At 47.5% G+C, this 18,037-nt stretch overlaps 1 protein-coding gene across 1 annotated transcript; it reads left to right on the top strand.

The window, feature by feature from the left end:
• Positions 1-2,031: 2,031 nt before the first annotated feature.
• Positions 2,032-17,813, top strand: LOC125088616 (uncharacterized). Its single transcript, XM_047709812.1, has 5 exons — positions 2,032-2,463; positions 3,170-3,225; positions 9,442-9,801; positions 12,128-12,254; positions 17,704-17,813. Exons 2-5 carry the CDS (start codon positions 3,190-3,192, stop codon positions 17,811-17,813), a joined length of 633 nt encoding a protein of 210 aa, XP_047565768.1. The 5' UTR covers positions 2,032-2,463; positions 3,170-3,189.
• The last annotated feature ends 224 nt before the right edge of the window (positions 17,814-18,037 follow it).

The following is an 18,037-nucleotide window of genomic DNA, read 5'->3' as shown; positions in this document are numbered from 1 at the left end:
AGTGTACAATTGATAAGTTTTGACAAGGATATGAATCTCTGCCACCATCATAATCCTGATAATGACCATATATGTCATGCTTTATTTACCTCCGGCCTACTACAATCTTTCCTTACCCTATCCATCTCTCCGGGGAACCACTGTACTTTGTTTTACAATGGGAATCATCCATCTTCTGTTATTTATATGTTTGGAATCAAACTGTTTACTCTGCCCCACCCCTCTGTGATTTCCTTTGTGGTTTGTAATTAGTCTTTCATCAGTGATGTTCTATGTTGGCATATACCGCTGTTACTTTATTCATCTTTTTTATGGGCACTTAAGTTATTTCTAGATTTTGCCTGTTGAAAATAAAGGAGTCAAAAACATTTGTGTCAGTACTTTTAAATAGATGTAAGCTGTTTTTATTTTTGTCAGTAACTTAATGTTCAGTACCTGAGTCACAGGACAGGTGAATATTAACTTTTGAAAAAACTGCTGCAATCAAAATGATTGTTCATTTTTGCATTTGCATTAGCAGTGGATGAAAAGTCCACTTCTTCTGCAACCCTGCCAGTACTCGATGTGGCCATCCTTTAATTTTGCCCAATGTAATAACTGTGTAGTATAGTTTTAATTGCATTTCCTGAAGGATTCAGGATTTTGAGCATTTTTTAATGTCTTACTTGCCGGTTGAAAATCTTTTTTATCTCTTTTCCATTAACATCATTTTCCTATTTTCTTGTATGTGAGTTACAGTTATTTTCCTTTTCATTTACAAATAAGACAGTAAAACAAAGACATGTTTAAAAGAAAACCACAGGCTTAGAATGGAGTCACTTTGCTACCACTGTATCACCAAACCGGGACTTGATAGCTAATGTGATTGCAGTTTTTCACTTTTCCTCGGTCAGCCTAAAGTTTCCTGGTCCCTGTGGTGAAGTAATCCTCCTAAGAAGTCTCCATTTTCCCCCAAAAGGAGGTGACTTTGCCCAAATAATCTTTTTTTGTTTTCATGACGTCCTTGTCCTGCTTGTCCTGCCTTTAAAACTTCTCTGGCCCTTTGATTCCCTATTTGTTAGATGGGATGCTGTCCAATTCATAATTTTTCAGTAGAGACAATCTGATCTTCAGATTTACTAAGTCGAGTATTTTATTTATTTATTTAAATGCAATTAGCCAAAACTAATGTAGCACATTAGTTTTAGTGTAGAGTTCAAGAGTATTGCTTTTTAGTAGCGGTATGTTGGAGTTGTCCTGGGTTTTAAATAGGTTGATCATTTTTCTATATGGAGTAACTGTTTCTGAGTACTGGAGGCTGTTCGTTATTTTCCTCCGTTACTTTTGTATCCTGCACTGTCATGACCAAAAAACCACACATGTTTAAGTTTAGGGTGCATTCTTACCATCACGTCCGGACTTTGGTACGTGCAGAATTCAGAAATACAAAAAATCCAGCCCCACTTTATAGTATTTGCCTATTTACAAACTAAATTCTCCCATGGTGAGAGTGGATGTGCTGAGAAGGCCCTGAAAAACTACTTGGGTGTTTGGGGGAAAACTAAACCTTGGCGTGTGCAAGAGACGTGACAAGGCCAGGCAGACAGCAACTGTGGGGGCTGGGGAGCTGACGAGGTCTGCAGGAGCCTCACAGGCAGAAGACGTTAATCCTGACAGGCCAGAGGGGAGGGACGTCCCTGAACACCCTGACTGGTGACTGTGGTCAGTCTGGACGGTCTCGCCTGAGAGCGACAAGGTTTTCGTGTCCATCTGCTGAGTTCTGAGTCGCATCCTCCGATCTCACCCAGTACACTGGAAGAAATTCTCACCGTGGAACGCCAGCCTCCAAGTGATTTAATTCCTTCTCTTTCTGTAATAGTTGACTGCGGGTCCCCAGAGTCGACCTTCCGTGCATCTCGCAGCCAATCTGGGCTGTGTTTCCCGACAGCTGTCTCACGGAGAAGCCGGCTGGGCGGTGGAAGGGGGCGCGGACGCTGGGCCGCTTCCGGTCTTCTCCCCCGCCCACCCCCGGGCCAGGAAGGACTGGGCGCCGGGTGGGGCGGGGCCTCTCCCGGAAAAGACAGGGATTTCCGCCCGGGAGGGGATGGGTGGGGGCTTACCCGGAACATCCGGATCAGGGCTGGCCTCCCTCTCCACTCAAAGTAGAGGAGTCGAGGCCCTGTGGGGCCTCTACCAGAAAGAAGGGGGTCCCTAAGTCTGGCGTGTGGGAACATGCGGAGGCCTTTCCCACCCCACGGACACACGCGGGATCATGGTCTCATCTCCGAGGCTATGCCAGGAAGGGGTCTGCCGGGGGGTCCTGTGCCGGCTGGGAAGCAGGGGTGGTGCACAGAGGAGACACCTCGAAGTTGTTGAGTACCCGTACTTAGCTGGAGGCGAAGTTCCCACCATCAGCCCTTAAGGCAATGCTCTGTCCAGAGCTCTGGCTTTCAGTGCCCCTCAGGGACACAGCACAGTCCGCAGGTGAGTCCTCCATTCCTCCCGCGTGCACCTTCATGACCGCTCTGGCGCCTCTTGCGGGTGACGGGGTGTAGACTGGAATAAACAGCGGATTAGGTTGTCCGCGATTATTTTAAGGGAAAAACGTGAGGCCCAAGTTTGTCCACAAATTATGACTTGGTTTTGCTGTCCGGGCATAGGGGTGCGAGAGCACCTACCCTGAGTGCCCCAATTGTACTAGGTTAGGTCCCTGCCTCATGACAAAATCCAGAGGCCGAGGAACAAATGGGGCTAAGAAAGGAATCTTAGTGAGGACAGTGGACTAACCTCTCAAAGACTGACTCCAAAGTGCTCAAAACACTTCCGGGTTTATAGAAGGAAAATGTGGGGCCAAGGTAAGTGGGTACTTGCAGGTAGGCAGAGAAACTCAAACAGATCCTTGTCCTGGTGTCAGTCATGGGTGGGGACTTGCTGGCTCAGGGCAGTCCTTAGTGCTACAGGGGGTAGTTTTGGTTCCCATCAGGGGATGGCTTGCCAGCAGGGTCTTCCATCTCAGTGAAGAGACAAGCTGGAAAGAAGAACCTGACTAGAAAGTTCAATAGTAAGAAAAACTATGGGTGAAGCGGCCTCTGGCCTTCCAGCCAACCTAGTAATCTTGAAGGTTTAACAAGCACCTTAGCCTACGTGATTGATTCACCTGTTTATCTGTAGATCATGCATTCTCTCCTAGGATGAGCTGAGCACTTGTGAATGCCACAAAGCAATACAGATCCTTTTGCACAACCTGTAAGTACTAAGGAACCAGACCCCTTGCACAACCTCCCAGCACTGTGATCCCATCTATAGATAGTACCATCGAACCTGCATGTAGTCAAGAAATGTTGTGGACCAATGTATTCCCTATACTGGTTCACTGTCCTAACTTTAAAAACCCATGGGCAAGGCAGAAACCTCAGAGCTGGCATTTGTATGAGAGCCCACCTTCTCCCTAGGTGGCCAGCCTCCTGAGTAAAGATTATGATCATTTCCAGTCACCACTTGTCTCTTCAGTATTGACCTTTGAAGTGCTAGGCAGCCAAAACTGGGTTTTGGAAACGGGTATATGAACACAGAGACACACAGAGAGCAATCCATTCATATGAAAAGGCAATTCTAAAGGTATACCATACTGCAAACATTGTTTTTCTGCACCAGGTAGAGTGGTTAGAAACTTTTCACTTTCAGTGTTCATAAAGGAGTAGTAATCCATTAATAGCAGACAATCAGACATTCTAAACATTACTTTTTAATGGAGAGAATAAACGTGTGCTAATAAATTTTGCAGCCTCTGTTCTGAAATCCTGCCGCTATAGAAGAGATTCACGTAAATGACAAAGATAAGTGCCCTGTCTTCAGGAACCACAACTAGCAGATGGAATGTTTTACTCTGCATCTGTTCTATCCAGACATTTCTTTAAAAACTAATTCTTGGGCTACCACCAAAGTGTCTGAGTCAAGAGGTCTCGGCTGTGGGCTGAGAATGAGCATTTATTTTTTTTTATTTAAAGATTTTTATTTATTTATTTGACAGAGAGATCACAAGTAGGCAGAGAGGCAGGCAGAGAGAGCGGGGGAAGCAGGGTCCCTGCTGAGCAGAGAGCCCGATGCGGGCCTCGATCCCAGGACCCCGAGACCATGACCTGAGCTGAAGGCAGAAGCTTAACCCACTGAGCCACCCAGGTGCCTGAGAATGAGCATTTCCAATGAGCTGAGGTAAAGCTGATGGAGAGGGCAGGGCAGAGGTGAAACTGAAAACAGGTTTTTCCAGAAAGGCCAGACTGCCTCCTTCCACGCTCCAGTACAGGGTCTCTGTAGACCTACAGACTGTTAGGGGCAGCAGGGCGAAGGGTTCTCACACACACCTGCTGAGTGTCTCTGCAGTTAGCCAAGCAGGTTAAAGGCTTAAAGGGCTGGAGCCCCAGGGTCTCCAGGGCAGAGAGGCCACAGGAAGCCACCAGCCACTGGCTTCTTTTGCTTGGAACTGCAAATCAGCAAAGAGGCCACTAGATGCCAGTGGCTCCGATGCTCTACCACCTACAGAGGCAAAATGAAACCCAACCTGGAGCAAAGTCTTGTAAGTGCCTAAATGGTGAGACCTACAAATGCCCAGTCATGCAAAGTTGTCTGCGTTGGTCTCTGTGCTGGGCATGGAGCCTACCTAAAACACATACACACAAAACAGTCACCTGGTTTTCCAAGTTAAGACAATTCCTTAAGCAATAGGCAGTCACATAACGTATTGCTTTGCTTTCCCTTCTTGTGTACAAAAGCCTTTACCTAATTTGGTTTGGAGCCATCTGAATGCATTTGGTGTTTGCACAAATAAGCTCTTTGAAATTTTCAGCTAATGAAAATAAAACCCGCAGGACTCATCCTTCCTCAGTGATGCTGTTATTAACGAGGGCTTCCTTTCTGCCCAGTGGGTTATTATACCTTTTCTCACAAAATCATTGCCATTTGCAGTTGGAGCAAGTGTGCAAGTGTGCTCCTTGTTTCCATTGTACCTACCTCATTCTAACATAGAATATAACAGTAATTCTGCTTTCCTGTTTCCTGAGTTTTCCTTGAGCATAACACAAGACATTTGAAGGCAGGACTGCTTGTCTTGTGCCTGAATTTCTCCTATGCATCTACCAGATATCCTGAGACACCAGTATGTGCTCAGTGCACATTTGTTAGAACAGTGAGTAAACATGACAGTTCTTTTTCTTTTTTTGATATTTCTCTTTTTTAAATGATTTTATTTATTTATTTGAGAGAGAGAGAGCATGAGAGGAGAGAGAGATCAGCGGGAGAAACAGACTCCCCGCCGAGCAGGGAGTCCGATGCGGGACTCGACCCCAGGACTCCAGGACCACGACCCAAGCCGAAGGCAGTCGCCCAACCAACTGAGCCACCCAGGTGCCCCGATATTTCTTTTTTTTTTTTTTTTTTAAAGATTTTATTTATTTGAGAGAGGATGAGGGAGAGAGCCTGGGTGGTTCAGTGGGTTAAGCCTCTGCCTTCAGCTCAGGTCATGATCTCAGGGTCTTGGGATTGAGCCCTGCATCGGGCTTTCTGCTCAGCGGGGAGCCTGCTTCCACCTCTCTCTCTGCCTATCTCTCTGCCTACTTGTGACCTCTCTCTCTCAAATAAATAAATAAAATCTTTTTTAAAAAAATCTTTTTAAATCTTTAAAAAAGATTTTATTTATTTGAGAGAGGGAGAGAGAGAGAGCTCAAGAGCTCAAGCAGGGGGAGGGGTGGGGGAGAGGGAGAAGCAGACTCCCCACTGAGGATGGAACCTGACACAGGGCTTGGTCTTAGAACCCCAGGGTCATGACCTGAGCCCAAGGCAGACACTTAACTGGTCCAGGTTACTGAGCCACCCAGGTGCCCCTAAACATGACATTTCAATTTCCCTCTCATGTTAACTATTCTGGATATCATAAATTTCCTCCTTAAGTCTCCAAAGTGGTGTTAAAATTAGTGAAGGAAACCACATTCAAAATGGAGCTTTAATGGGGCACCTGGGTGGCTCAATCTTAAGCATTTGACTCTTGATTTTGGCTCAGGTCATGAACTCAGGATCATGAGATCTAGCCCCTGTCTCTCCCTCTCCCCTCCCCCACTTCTCCTCTCTCACACCCAAATAAATAAATAAGATCTATTAAAAAAATAAAATGGAGCATTTACACAGGGAGGAATGAATAAGCAGCCGAAAAAAGGAATATTATTTTTACTTGACAAGGGAGGATGCTTTCTCAGTAGGAATTTAATCTGCTTTGAACCAAAAGGAAGATCTCTCCTTGCCCCAGCAACCACACACTAACCAGGGCCATGCAGCCAATGAAACATTGTCACAACTAGAAATTCATTTTTTTCAATAAACCTTTATTGAGAGCAAACCTCCCCATGCTTCTCTTTTTTTTTTTTTTTAAAGATTTTATTTATTTATTTGACAGAGAGAGATCACAAGTAGACAGAGAGGCAGGCAGAGAGAGAGAGAGAGGGAAGCAGGCTCCCTGCTGAGCAGAGAGCCCGATGCGGGACTCGATCCCAGGACCCTGAGATCATGACCTGAGCCGAAGGCAGCGGCTTAACCCACTGAGCCACCCAGGCGCCCCCCATGCTTCTCTTAAACCCTCATAAAAGCTGACTTTCTTTCTATATCTTCAGAATTGCTTGTGCTTTGCCCTGCTGTCCTGAAATTCTTCTGTCATTACTGAATAAACTCAATTTGCTAGTAAAACGACTGGCTGTTTACTCTGAAGCATGAGAGCAGCATTGTTCAATATTTTCAAGAATGAAAAGGTCAAAATTTGGAGATAAAAGCCACATAATGTCCAGCCACATTAGTCTAGCAGAGTCAAGTGCTCAGTTTGATTCTATCCTTTCTCACTTCTTAAGGTTTCTTCTAAAAGTACTATGAGATTATGATTGTTTCTAAGCTTTTATCAATGTGTAGGAAGATGGAATGTGGCTTTCCCCATAGCTACCCTGCCACTGTCTTGAAGTAGCTCAATAAACGTTATGAACTGCTTTCCCAAATGTGCATTTCACCACTGTTTTTGGAGATAACTTCAATTCCTAAAGTGACACTACTGCCAGTGCCTCAAGAAAGAAGAGTCAGTTCCCAGCAAGGAGGTGAGTTCATCGGGTTCATATAACCCTTTATTTTAGGGCTCAGATGCTCCCTTTGCACACTTGCTTCAACTGCAAATTGCAACATGTGTTCAGTACCCAAAATAGCATTGGTTAAATTGCACTATGTTTGGGATGATGTCAGACTCCTAAAAGGAATTGAGTACATGGAAATATATGGATAAAAGTGTTGGCTCAGGAGCGCCTGGGCGGCTCAGTGGGTTAAAGCCTCTGCCTTCAGCTCAGGTCATGGTCCCAGGGTCCTGGGATCGAGCTCTGCATGGGGCTCTCTGCTCAGCAGGGAGTCTGCTTCCCTTCCTCTCTCTCTGGCTGCCTCTCTGCCTACCTGTGATCTCTGTCTGTCAAATAAATAAATAAAATCTTAAAAAAAAAAAAGTATTGGGACGCCTGGGTGGCTCAGTGGGTTAAGCCGCTGCCTTCGGCTCAGGTCATGATCCCAGGTCCTGGGTTCGAGCCCCACATCGGGCTTTCTGCTCAGCAGGGAGCCTGCTTCCTCCTCTCTCTCTGCCTGCCTCTCTGCCTACTTGTGATTTCTCTCTGTCAAATAAATAAATAAAATCTTTAAAAAATAAATAAATAAATAAATAAATAAATAAAATCTTTAAAAAAAAAAGTATTGGGACGCCTGGGTGGCTCAGTGGGTTAAGCCGCTGCCTTCAGCTCGGGTCATGATCCCAGTGTCCTGGGGTCGAGTCCCACATCGGGCTCCTTGCTCAGCAGGGAGCCTGCTTCTCCCTCTGCTTCTGCCTGCCACTCTATCTGCTTGTGCTCACTCTCTCTCTCTCTCTCTCTCTGACAAATAAATAAATAAAACCTTTAAAAAAAATTTAAAAAAATAAAAAAAAAATTTAAAAAAAAGTATTGGCTCAGTCAGTTAAGCATCTGCCTTCAGCTCAGGTCATGATCCCAGGGTCCTGGGATCCAGTTGCTCATTGGGCTTCTTGCTCGGCAGTGGCCTACTTCCTATGCCTGCCGCTCCCTGTGCTTGTGTGCAATCTCTCTCTAACAAATACATAAAATCTTTTATTTATTTATTTATTTTTTTAAAGATTTTATTTATTTGACAGAGAGAAATCACAAGTAGGCAGAGAGGCAGGCAGAGAGAGAGAGAGGAGGAAGCAGGCTCCCTGCGGAGCAGAGAGCCCGATGTGGGGCTCGATCCCAGGACCCTGAGATCATGACCTGAGCCGAAGGCAGAGGCTTTAACCCACTGAGCCACCCAGGCGCCCCCATAAAATCTTTTTAAAAATGTTCCTCAATAGATGGGACACAATCACAATACAGGCAAGAGAGTTTTAGTGTGGAACCAGAGGCTAACTGCATCACTGTCCTTGAAATTCAGGGTGAGCTACCATCCTTGTCCTTAAATGTCAACAGACTTGTAAAGGGTGTGATAGAGGAAACCATGGGCCCAAATGCAGTCACTTCAGCTAGGCTATGTCATCAAACCAGGGCATGATACCAAAGCACACTGCCCTTTTAACTTCCAGAAATAGTTTCCGAGCTCATTCAGGGATTTTCTGGTTAGTACCAAAAAGACAATCTACATAGACGGGGTCTCTCCACCCCCCGCAAAGAAAGATGAGGGATTCTCCTAACAAGACTCTCTTGTCCCCACAGTAAGGTGACCTCATCTGACATAATCCCTTTTTATCTGTTTATGATATTCTTGTCCAACCTTTAAAAACCTTTCCTTTCCTGTAGCGCTTTGGAGCTGCCCTCTGCTTGCCAGATGGGATACTGCCCAATCCACAAATGGATGAATAAAGCCAACAGTTTACAACGTACTGGGCTGGATTTTTTTTAGAAGATTTTATTTATTTATTTGACAGAAAGACCACAAGTAGGCAGAGAGAGAGGGGGAAGCAGGCTCCCCGCTGAGCAGAGAGCCCGATGTGGGGCTCGATCCGTGGACCCCGAGATCCTGACCTGACCGAAGCCAAAGGCTTAACCCACTGAACCACCCAGGCGCCCCTGAATTTTTGTTTTTTAACAGGGACTTTTTTGCATTCTTCCTAACCAGTCCAAAACTGACTCTAATGTTTGAGGGTGCAAATATTCAATGAGCAACATCTTTCTAGCCACGCACAAGCTCATTTCTTTTTGAAGCGCTGTACGAAATGATATGCTATTTAAATCAGTAAAAGAATCTGGAAGCACCTAAAATAATAGTTTTCTACTTTGGAAACTGACCGTCATAAGGTCTGAAAAAAGGGCTCTTCTCCGCCTTTGACAAGGAGCAAAGCAGGTCCCTGTGGGTAGGAGCCTCACTTCCCAGCATCCCTAAGGGTGCCACGTGACCAAAGCTCCCTTATTTCAGGTGGAGGACGCCCTACCGGAACCCCGGGAGTTCTGGGAGCCACACCACCCGGAAGAGCCCTTGCCGGGAGAACGCAGAGCCAATGAGGGAACAGGACGCGGCACTCTTAGGCGGGTGCATGCGCTGGGGGCGGGACTTCCGGCTACGTTCCCAGCTGTATATGTATTTACCTTTCCTAGCGTCTGCTTATCTCTTCAGGTTCCGGAACGCGGGTTCAGGGTCGGGGTGACTGGTCGTGAAGACGCGACGGGAGACGCGGTCGCCGCCGCACACAGCTCACTCCGGGTGTCCGCTCCCCTCAGGCCCGCTGCCGGCGCACCGAGTCCGATGGCGGCGGCCCCGCCCAGGGACTCGGATGAGGTAAACGCTTGTCCCCTCCCCGCCGGCCCCCCAACCCCAGACCCCGAAGGCCCGAGCGCGGGGCGCCTGCTCGCGGCCCTGCGGCCCAGGCCCCGGTGTCCGGGACGAGGAGGCGCCGGTGGGCGGGGGCCCGTGTGGGAGCGCCGGCCGGCTGCGTGCGGGCGCGGGCTCCGGGCTGAGGGGCCGCCGGGGCGGGAGCTGCAGGGGGCCCGCGCCACCAACGGGGGACGGCGCGGCTGCATTGGTAGTCAGGTGCAGGGTGCGGCGCGGCGGGTGAGGCCGGCGCCGTCGCTGCCTGCCGAGGCCGTGTCTGCTGGCGGTGAGGGGAGGTGGTCTAACCCGGGTGTCAGGGGGCTTTCTCGGGCCGCGGAGAAGCGCCGCCGCCGGGGGTGAGCGCGCAGGCAGGGCGCGCAGCAGGAGGGACTCGCGGTGGTCGCTGTTAGTGGCCCGGACCGTCACCGTGTCCGCCCTGGGTGTTGGAGAACCTCGGAGAAGGGCTGAGGCGAATTGTGGGTGTCGCAGGGGAGAGGAGAACGGGGGGAGTGAGGGGAACCCCGGGGCTTTTGGTCGGTGACGCTTGAAGAGAAAACTGCAGACACTTTACTCGCAGAGATGTTGTTTCTGTGAGCGACAGGGAACAGCGATTGGGATCGAAGAATCCGAGTCAAAGCCGTAGCCATTGTGGAGAAGAGGAGGGAGGTCGTGCTTTTTAAGGGGAAAGGGACGAAGTCGGGAAGGCTGTTACCAACTCTGAGGAGATGGGAATAAGGTGGGAGTCGTAGCTTCCCGGTGGCTGACTGTTGGGTGGGTGATCGGGAAAGACTGTCTTTCTTGGTCTGTGCTAGTGAAGGAGTGTGCCCATTCCAGGTCAAGTCACTGTCTTCCTCTTCCGTCTGCCCTTGATCACTGTGGCAGTGCCTGAGAGCTCCCTCTGCTGCAACCTCCCGACTCCATTTTAGTGAAGTTTGCAGTTACTGATTTTCACAGTTCCTAGCAGCTGAAGGAGCGGGAGCTCCCATTAACTGAATTAAAGGTAGCATAGGTTGATTTTTCTGGGGGATGTCCTACATTGTTTTGACCTTGTTTACAGTCTCAGATGTGTCAGAAAGTGTGAGTCATGGAATAACTAGGGAGCTGGATGGCAAAACTTGGGACAGTAGGGAAATTTTCCTATGGAGGGTTTGAAAAGTGATGGCTCTGATGTGGACCCAGGTGGAGATTTGGATCACATTTAGGAACGGAACACAGAGTGTAATGACAAAGCTGCTAGTAGGTTCAGTATCCTACTACGTTGTGTGGAAGAATGGAATGAATGTGGTAGTGGTTGACAGGCATTGTCACCATGGGTGAAGGAGAGAGAAAGATCTGGCAGATGATGGTCAGGGTTGCTTGGGATGATTGGAAGAGATGGCTGAGGACATCGAAGATTGAGACAAGATGACAGTGAGACTGGGGCTGTTCTCTCTTCCGTGTTCTAGGGCTTCAGCAGAATTTTGTGGTCAACTTTTACCGTGTCTGGGGTGTTTCAGAGTTTTCCTGCCAGAAAAGGTCTGGGGCAAATGTGATTCGTGGTTCTCTGTGCCTGGCAGGGAGACCCTTAGTGCTAGGGTTTTCACAAAGGTTCAGTAGAGGATGGTTGGTTCCTGATTGTCGAGGGCCAGCATGGGCAGCAGAGAAGTAGAAGACGGTGTAGGAGCATCCTAGGTTGACAGTGGTTGTGAGTGTCCTACTGCAGTGAGGATTAGAGGCAGGCGAGGAGGCTTCTCAGCAGCATTTGAGACTTTCCCTCAATTCGGATCCATGGGAGTACAGGGGTGGTAGTGGAACCTATTTGTGTTTGTCACATATCCATTGGTTGTCAAGTGACAAGGACAAGTGTGAGTCAAGGGAGAATCCTTTGGAAGGTGTGGGCTTTCATGTGTGGGGTCTGAAGACATGAGAGGTACAGTCTACAGAATCATGTAGACCTGGAGAGGAAGTGTGAGCTAAGGGCCTCAGGGCCCTGGTATTGAAGACTTCCTGGCAGAGCAGGGCTTGTAATTGGCTGTCTTGAGGGCACACCCTGGGAGACTCCATGGGAATATCCTGGCAGGGTGATGGGACTTGCAGGCCACATTGCTTCCATGTGTCCCCTGCGTGTTATTGCTGAGCACTGAACAGTGATTGGTGGGAAAGTGAGAGGAGAGCAGCATTAGAGGCACCAGAACCTGGTGTTTATCTGAGGAGGGGAACTGGGCTGGCAGGAGAGACTGGGGTGGGTGTGTGGGTTGGCTGGTGGGTTCTCAGAGAGAGAATGCTTAGGTTCCATGTTTTCCTTTCATGGTAGTGTGGTGTGACCTTTGAGGACGTGGCCGTGTACTTCCCCTGGAAGGAGTGGAGGCTTCTTGATGAGGCTCAGAGACGGCTGTACCACCATGTGATGCTGGAGAACTTTGCACTTGTATCGTCACTGGGTAAGGCCCTCAGCGTCCCCTTGACCTGCCCTGGACTCTGTATCCTGTGGACTCCCCTCCTCCATTCTCCAGGGGAGGGTTGTCCTTCTCTGGTGTGGATTGTGTTCACTGCGTGCTTCCCCAGCTTTCTGGGCAGTTGCTTTTGTTGCTGGCCCTGAGTTGTTGGTGTGCCCTTCTGTCTGCCTGCAGCCCTAGTACCCTCTACGCTGAGCCCTGATTGGGTAAGATCTCAGGTCAGTGGTCCTGCATTGAGGCTGATGGAATGCATCTTGCTTGCCCTCTCCCTGGCTGGGACCCTGTATCTAGGTCCTTGACTCATCGATGGTCTAAGTTTTGACCCCTCCCTTAGGTGACATTTCCCTGTGCCTGCCTGTGCCTGAAATTGGAGGCATGGACATGTTTACTGCTTATGTGAACCATGGGTTACTTCTCAAGACTGCCCTGTATTGTTCTTGTTTTTTTCTTGAAGATTTATTTATTTATTTGACAGAGATCACAAGTAGGCAGAGAGGCAGGCAGAGAGAGAGGAGGAAGCAGGCTCCCCACAGAGATAGCCCAATGTGGGGCTCAATCCCAGGACCCTGGCATCATGACCTGAGCTGAAGGCGGAGGCTTTAACCCACTGAGCCACGCAGGTGCCCCTGTCCTGTTTGGTTTTTTTAGTAGCATTTACATCTCTTCTTCCACCTGCCCCTATCCCATGAGCTTTGTTGAGGTATGATTGACCAATAAGATTATATTATTGGAATTTTATTACATGATAAATTGATATACATTGAGATTAGTGTAATTTTTTAAGAAATTTTTAAACACGGGGCGCCTGGGTGGCTCAGTGTGTTAAAGCCTCTGCCTTCGGCTCAGGTCATGATCCCAGGGTCCTGGGATGGAGCTCGGCATCGGCATTGGGCTCTCTGCTCAGCAGGGAGCCTGCTTCCTCCTCTCTCTCTGCCTGCCTCTCTGCCTACTTGTGATCTCTGTCTGTGAAATAAATAAATAAAATCTTTAAAAAAATTTTTTTAAACAGACTACTGTAAGATTTCTTTCTTTTTTTTTTTTTTTTAAAGATTTTATTTATTTATTTGACAGAGAGAAATCACAAGTAGGCAGAGAGGCAGGCAGAGAGAGAGAGGAGGAAGCAGGCTCCCTGCTGAGCAGAAAGCCCGATGTGGGGCTTGAACCCAGGACCTGGGATCATGACCTGAGCTAAAGGCAGCGGCTTAACCCACTGAGCCACCCAGGCGCCCCAAATAAATAAAATCTTTAAAAAAAAAAAAAAAAAAAGAGTTGGATGCTCTACCAGCTAAGCCAGCCAGGGCATCCCTTCTTTGTCGCTTTAAACACTCATACACATCTACTGATGTGTCCATCTGTTGGCTTTGTGAATAGTACTGCAGTGGATATTCATGTTCGGATTGGTTGTGGAGATACTGATTCTGTTTCCTTGGGATACTTACCTAGAAATGGCAGTGGTAGACTATAGCGCATTTATATTTTCAGGTTTTGTGGGTCTCCGTAATATTTTCTTTCTTTTTTTTTTTTTTTAAATTTTATTTTTTTGACAGAGAGATAGAGATTACAAGTAAGCAGACGGAGAGAGAGGGAGAGGTAGGCTCCCCTCTGAGCAAGGAGTCCGATTCGGGGCTCGATCCCAGGACCCTGAAACCATGACCTGAGCTGAAGGCAGAGGCTTAACCCACTGAGCCATCTAGGCACCCCTCCCTAATATTTTCCGTAATGACTTCCCTCTTGATATTTCCCAGCAGCAGTAGTATTCCAATGTCATTTTTTTCTGCACGTCCTGACCAGCAAGTTACCTTTTGTCTTTTTGGTAATAGCCATGTTAATAGGTACGAGGTGATATCTTGTGGTTTTGGGGTGTTTTGGTTTGGCTTTTTAAGATACTTATATGAGGGTGCCTGGGTGGCTCAGTGGTTAAAGCCGCTGCCTTCGGATCGGGTCATGATCCCAGGGTCCTGGGATCGAGTCCCTCATCGGGCTCTCTGCTCAGCGGGGAGCCTGCCTCTTCCTCCTCTCTCTCTCTGCCTGTCTCTCTGCCTACTTGTGATCTGTCTGTCAAATTAAAAAAAAAAAAAAAGATACTTATTTGAGAGAGCAAGAGCCTGAGGGGGGAGGAGGGATAGAGGGAGAGGGAGTAGTGTCCACTGAGCAGGGAGCCCTACGTCGGACTTGATCCCAGGACCCCAAGATCATGACCTGAGCCAAAAGCAGACACTTAACTGTCTGAGCCCCCTAGGCTCCCATGGTTTTGGTTTTCATTTACCTGAAGATTCGTGATTGTGAGCACGTGTTAGCCACTTGTACATCCTTTTTATTCTTGTGGGTTTCACTGGCTGTGATGCAACTTTTTAATTAGATATGGTGGTACTTGTGGTTTTTTGCTTTTGTTGTGTATGTTTTAGATGTCCTATTCAAAAAATCACTGGGAGGAATAAGGTTAAGGAGGCTTTTTTTTTTTTCTAGGAGTTTTAGGGTTAAAGGTCATATGTTTAAGTATTTAGTCAATTTCAACTTCATTTCCATTTGTATTAAAGGATAGGGATCAAGTTTCATTGTTTTTTCATTTGGATATTTAAATTTCACAGCAATATTTTATTACCATTTTTTAAAGATTTATTTATTTATTTATTTCAGAGAGAGAGCAAGCAGGGAGGGGCTGAGGAAGAGGGAAAATGAATCCAAAGCAGACTCAGCAGTGTGCGTGGAGTCCGGTGCCAGCTTTATCTCAAAACCGGTAGTTCATGACCTGAGGTGAAACCAAGAGTCAGGTGCTCAACACAGAGCCACCCTGGCGCCCTTCAAAACAGTATTTTAAACATTTATTTTTAAAATAAATAAATGCAGGATTGCTCTCATGACCCTGAGATCTCTACCTCACTGAAACCAGGAGTCGAAGCTCAACCAAATGTGCCCCCTGGGGCTCCCGGTAGATTTCACAACATTATTAAAGAGATTTTTCTTCCCTAGTGTAGAATTCTTCCCAATTATCCCTTTGGCATAATTGCCAAAGATTAGTTGACTGTATATACGAATGTTTACTTCTGGAATTTGTATTTTGTTCCCTTGAACTCTTTTTAAGCCAGTGTGCTATTATTTTGAATCCAGTAGCTTCGTAATATACTTTGAAATCTAAAATATGCTGCCTTCAGCTTTGATCTTTCTGAAGATTGCTTGGGCTTTAGGCTTTGGTTGACTTGGTGGCAGGTGTTCAAGTGTCCCCTGTGGAGCAGGAAGCTGGAGGCTCTGCTGAGCAGGGACTGCATAGCACACACCCTGTGGCTGACAGAGATAATCTCCCCCCATGTCTCTGGTAACAGTCTGCAGTTGTCTTTTCTTTTTTTCTTTTTTTCTTTTTTTTTTTTTTTAAAGATTTTATTTGACAGAGAGAGATCACAAGTAGACAGAGAGGCAGGCAGAGAGAGAGAGAGAGAGAGGGAAGCAGGCTCCCTGCCGAGCAGAGAACCCGATGCGGGACTCAATCCCAGGACCCCGAGATCATGACCTGAGCCGAAGGCAGCGGCTTAACCCACTGAGCCACCCAGGCGCCCTGCATTTGTCTTTTCTGTGTGCTTGTGCCTTTTTAACCTCCACTGTGTACTGCTCAGTCTTTTTTTTTTTTTTTTAAGATTTATTTATTTATTTGACAGAGAAATCACAAGTAGGCAGAAGTAGGCAGAGAGGCCGGCAGAGAGGGAGAAGTAGGCTCCCTGCTGGGCAGAGAGCCCGACTCGGGGCCCGATCCCAGGACCCCGGGATCATGACCTGAGCCGAAGGCAGAGGCCTAACCCACTGAGCCACCCAGGCGCCCCTGTACTGCTCAGTCTTAGTGACACTGTTGCACCCTCTGAGGGAATGCCATTCATAGACAACAGTTGAATTGATTTTTTTCGGGGTGAAGAATGGTATCTTCGAGGGATACCTGGGTGGCTCAGTCGGTTAAGCTGCTGCCTTTGGCTCAGGTCATGATCCCAGGGTCCTGGGATCAAGTCCTGCATTGGACTCCTTGCTCTACAGGGAACCTGCTTCTCTCTCTGCCTCTGTCTGCCACTCTGCCCTGCTTGTGCATTCGCGCTCGCGCGCGCGCTCTCTCTCTCTCTCTCTCAAATAAATAAATAAATAAATAAAATCTTAAAAAAAAAAAAAGAATGGTATATTCTATTATCCCACCCTGCTGACGTCAGTCACATAAGATGTTTTTCTGTGTCTGAAGTGTCCCGAGCTCTGGGACAGTTTGGTTTTCCTTCATTATTTCTATTCTCCTGGCTTCTTGTAGTTGCTCAGGAAGGTTTAAAGGGAGGAGTCCTGGGCGCCTGGGTGGCTCAGTGGGTTAAGCCGCTGCCTTCAGCTCAGGTCATGATCTCAGGGTCCTTGGATCGAGTCCCACATCGGGCTCTCTGCTCAGCAGGGAGCCTGCTTCCCTCTCTCTCTCTGCCTGCCTCTCTGTCTACTTGTGATCTCTGTCTGTCAAATAAATAAATAAAATCTTAAAAAAAAAAAATTTAAAGGGAGGAGTCCTTTGTGTGTCATAGTATGGACATGCTCTAGCATGACCAGGTGTGCTCACTGGGGAATAGAAGTGGAGAATGTGTGATATCAGCACTGTTTTCAGACCATACTGGGTACCTTTGTTTGTTTAACCAGAGTTTGGTATGATTGCTGATGGCCCCGTCTTACCTCTATCTCTCCTTCTTACTGTTTACAGTTTGTGGATTCTGGGTTCGACTCCAGTGGTAATTCCACAACATCCAATACAGAGGTCATCAGTGCTTCTCAGGCCTCCATGTCTCACCTCTTACTCTCACTGCTTTGTGTGTACCCCAGCATTCACCCCCAAACATTTTCCCATGAGATACTCACATCTTTATTTTTTTTTAATTTTGTAAAACAGATTTTATGTACTAATTTGAGAGAGAACGAGCAAAGGGAATGGTAGAGAGAGAGAGAGGGAGAACCAGGCTCCCCTGTGAGTAGTGAGCCTGATGTGGGGCTCGATCCTAGAACCTTGGGATCATACATGAGCTGAAGGCAGATGCTTAACAGACGGACCCACCCAGGCACCCCCTTCACATGTCCTTAAACTGACATTGAAGATCAGCAGATTTATTGTGATTAGATTTTCCTGCAGCCTTGTACTTAGACAAATATTAATACCAGCAGAACTAGTCCTACACAAACTTGTGTGAAGAGAAGTAAGGTTTAAACCATGGCTCTCCTCCTTGTGTCATACCCTAGTTTTTTGTCCTTCTAGTGTGCTCTCAACAACTTTTGGGGCCCAGTAATGTACAGCAAGCACTCCTTCAAATGAATTGCACCTCCTTTGCTGGAAAAGCATCTTATACGCTTGTGCCCCCATGAGACAGATGCGTGTGTGTGATGGGTTCACCCCGCGCTACAGCCAGCACATATTTCACAAGCGTTTCTCTGCCTTCAGGTTGCTGCTATGGAGCAGAGGATGAGGAGGCCCCCTTTGCACAGAGCGCTTCTGTAGGTGTGTCCCAGAACGGGACGCCCAGGGCCGCTCTGTCTTCCCCACCCCTGTGAGATGTGTGGTCCCGTCTTGAGAGACATTTTCCACTTGGCTGAGCTCCAGGGGAAAGAAAATGGCCAGAAACAGTTGAGGTGTGGGGCCTGCAGGAAACGATTTTCTTTCAGTGTGAAGTTGGAGCAGCAGGAGCAGCCTGCGGGAGCAAAACCATTCAGAAGCCATGTGGACAGGGCCTCTGTTGTCAAGAGCTGGGGATTCGATTGTTTGGGAAAGCCCTTTA

This window comes from Lutra lutra, chromosome 17 (assembly GCF_902655055.1).
Source record: "Lutra lutra chromosome 17, mLutLut1.2, whole genome shotgun sequence".
Classification (NCBI taxonomy): domain Eukaryota; kingdom Metazoa; phylum Chordata; class Mammalia; order Carnivora; family Mustelidae; genus Lutra; species Lutra lutra.
Note: the sequence above shows the minus strand (reverse complement) of the source record. Positions and strands in the feature narration are given on the sequence as shown.

Bases quoted from the DNA above. Each gene is read 5' to 3' on its own strand.
- LOC125088616 (XM_047709812.1), top strand. From the start codon at position 3,190: ATGCCACAAAGCAATACAGATCCTTTTGCACAACCT. The intron at 9,802-12,127 runs GTAAACGCTTGT...CTTTCATGGTAG, and splicing joins CGCCCAGGGACTCGGATGAG to TGTGGTGTGACCTTTGAGGA. The intron at 12,255-17,703 runs GTAAGGCCCTCA...CTCTGCCTTCAG, and splicing joins TGCACTTGTATCGTCACTGG to GTTGCTGCTATGGAGCAGAG.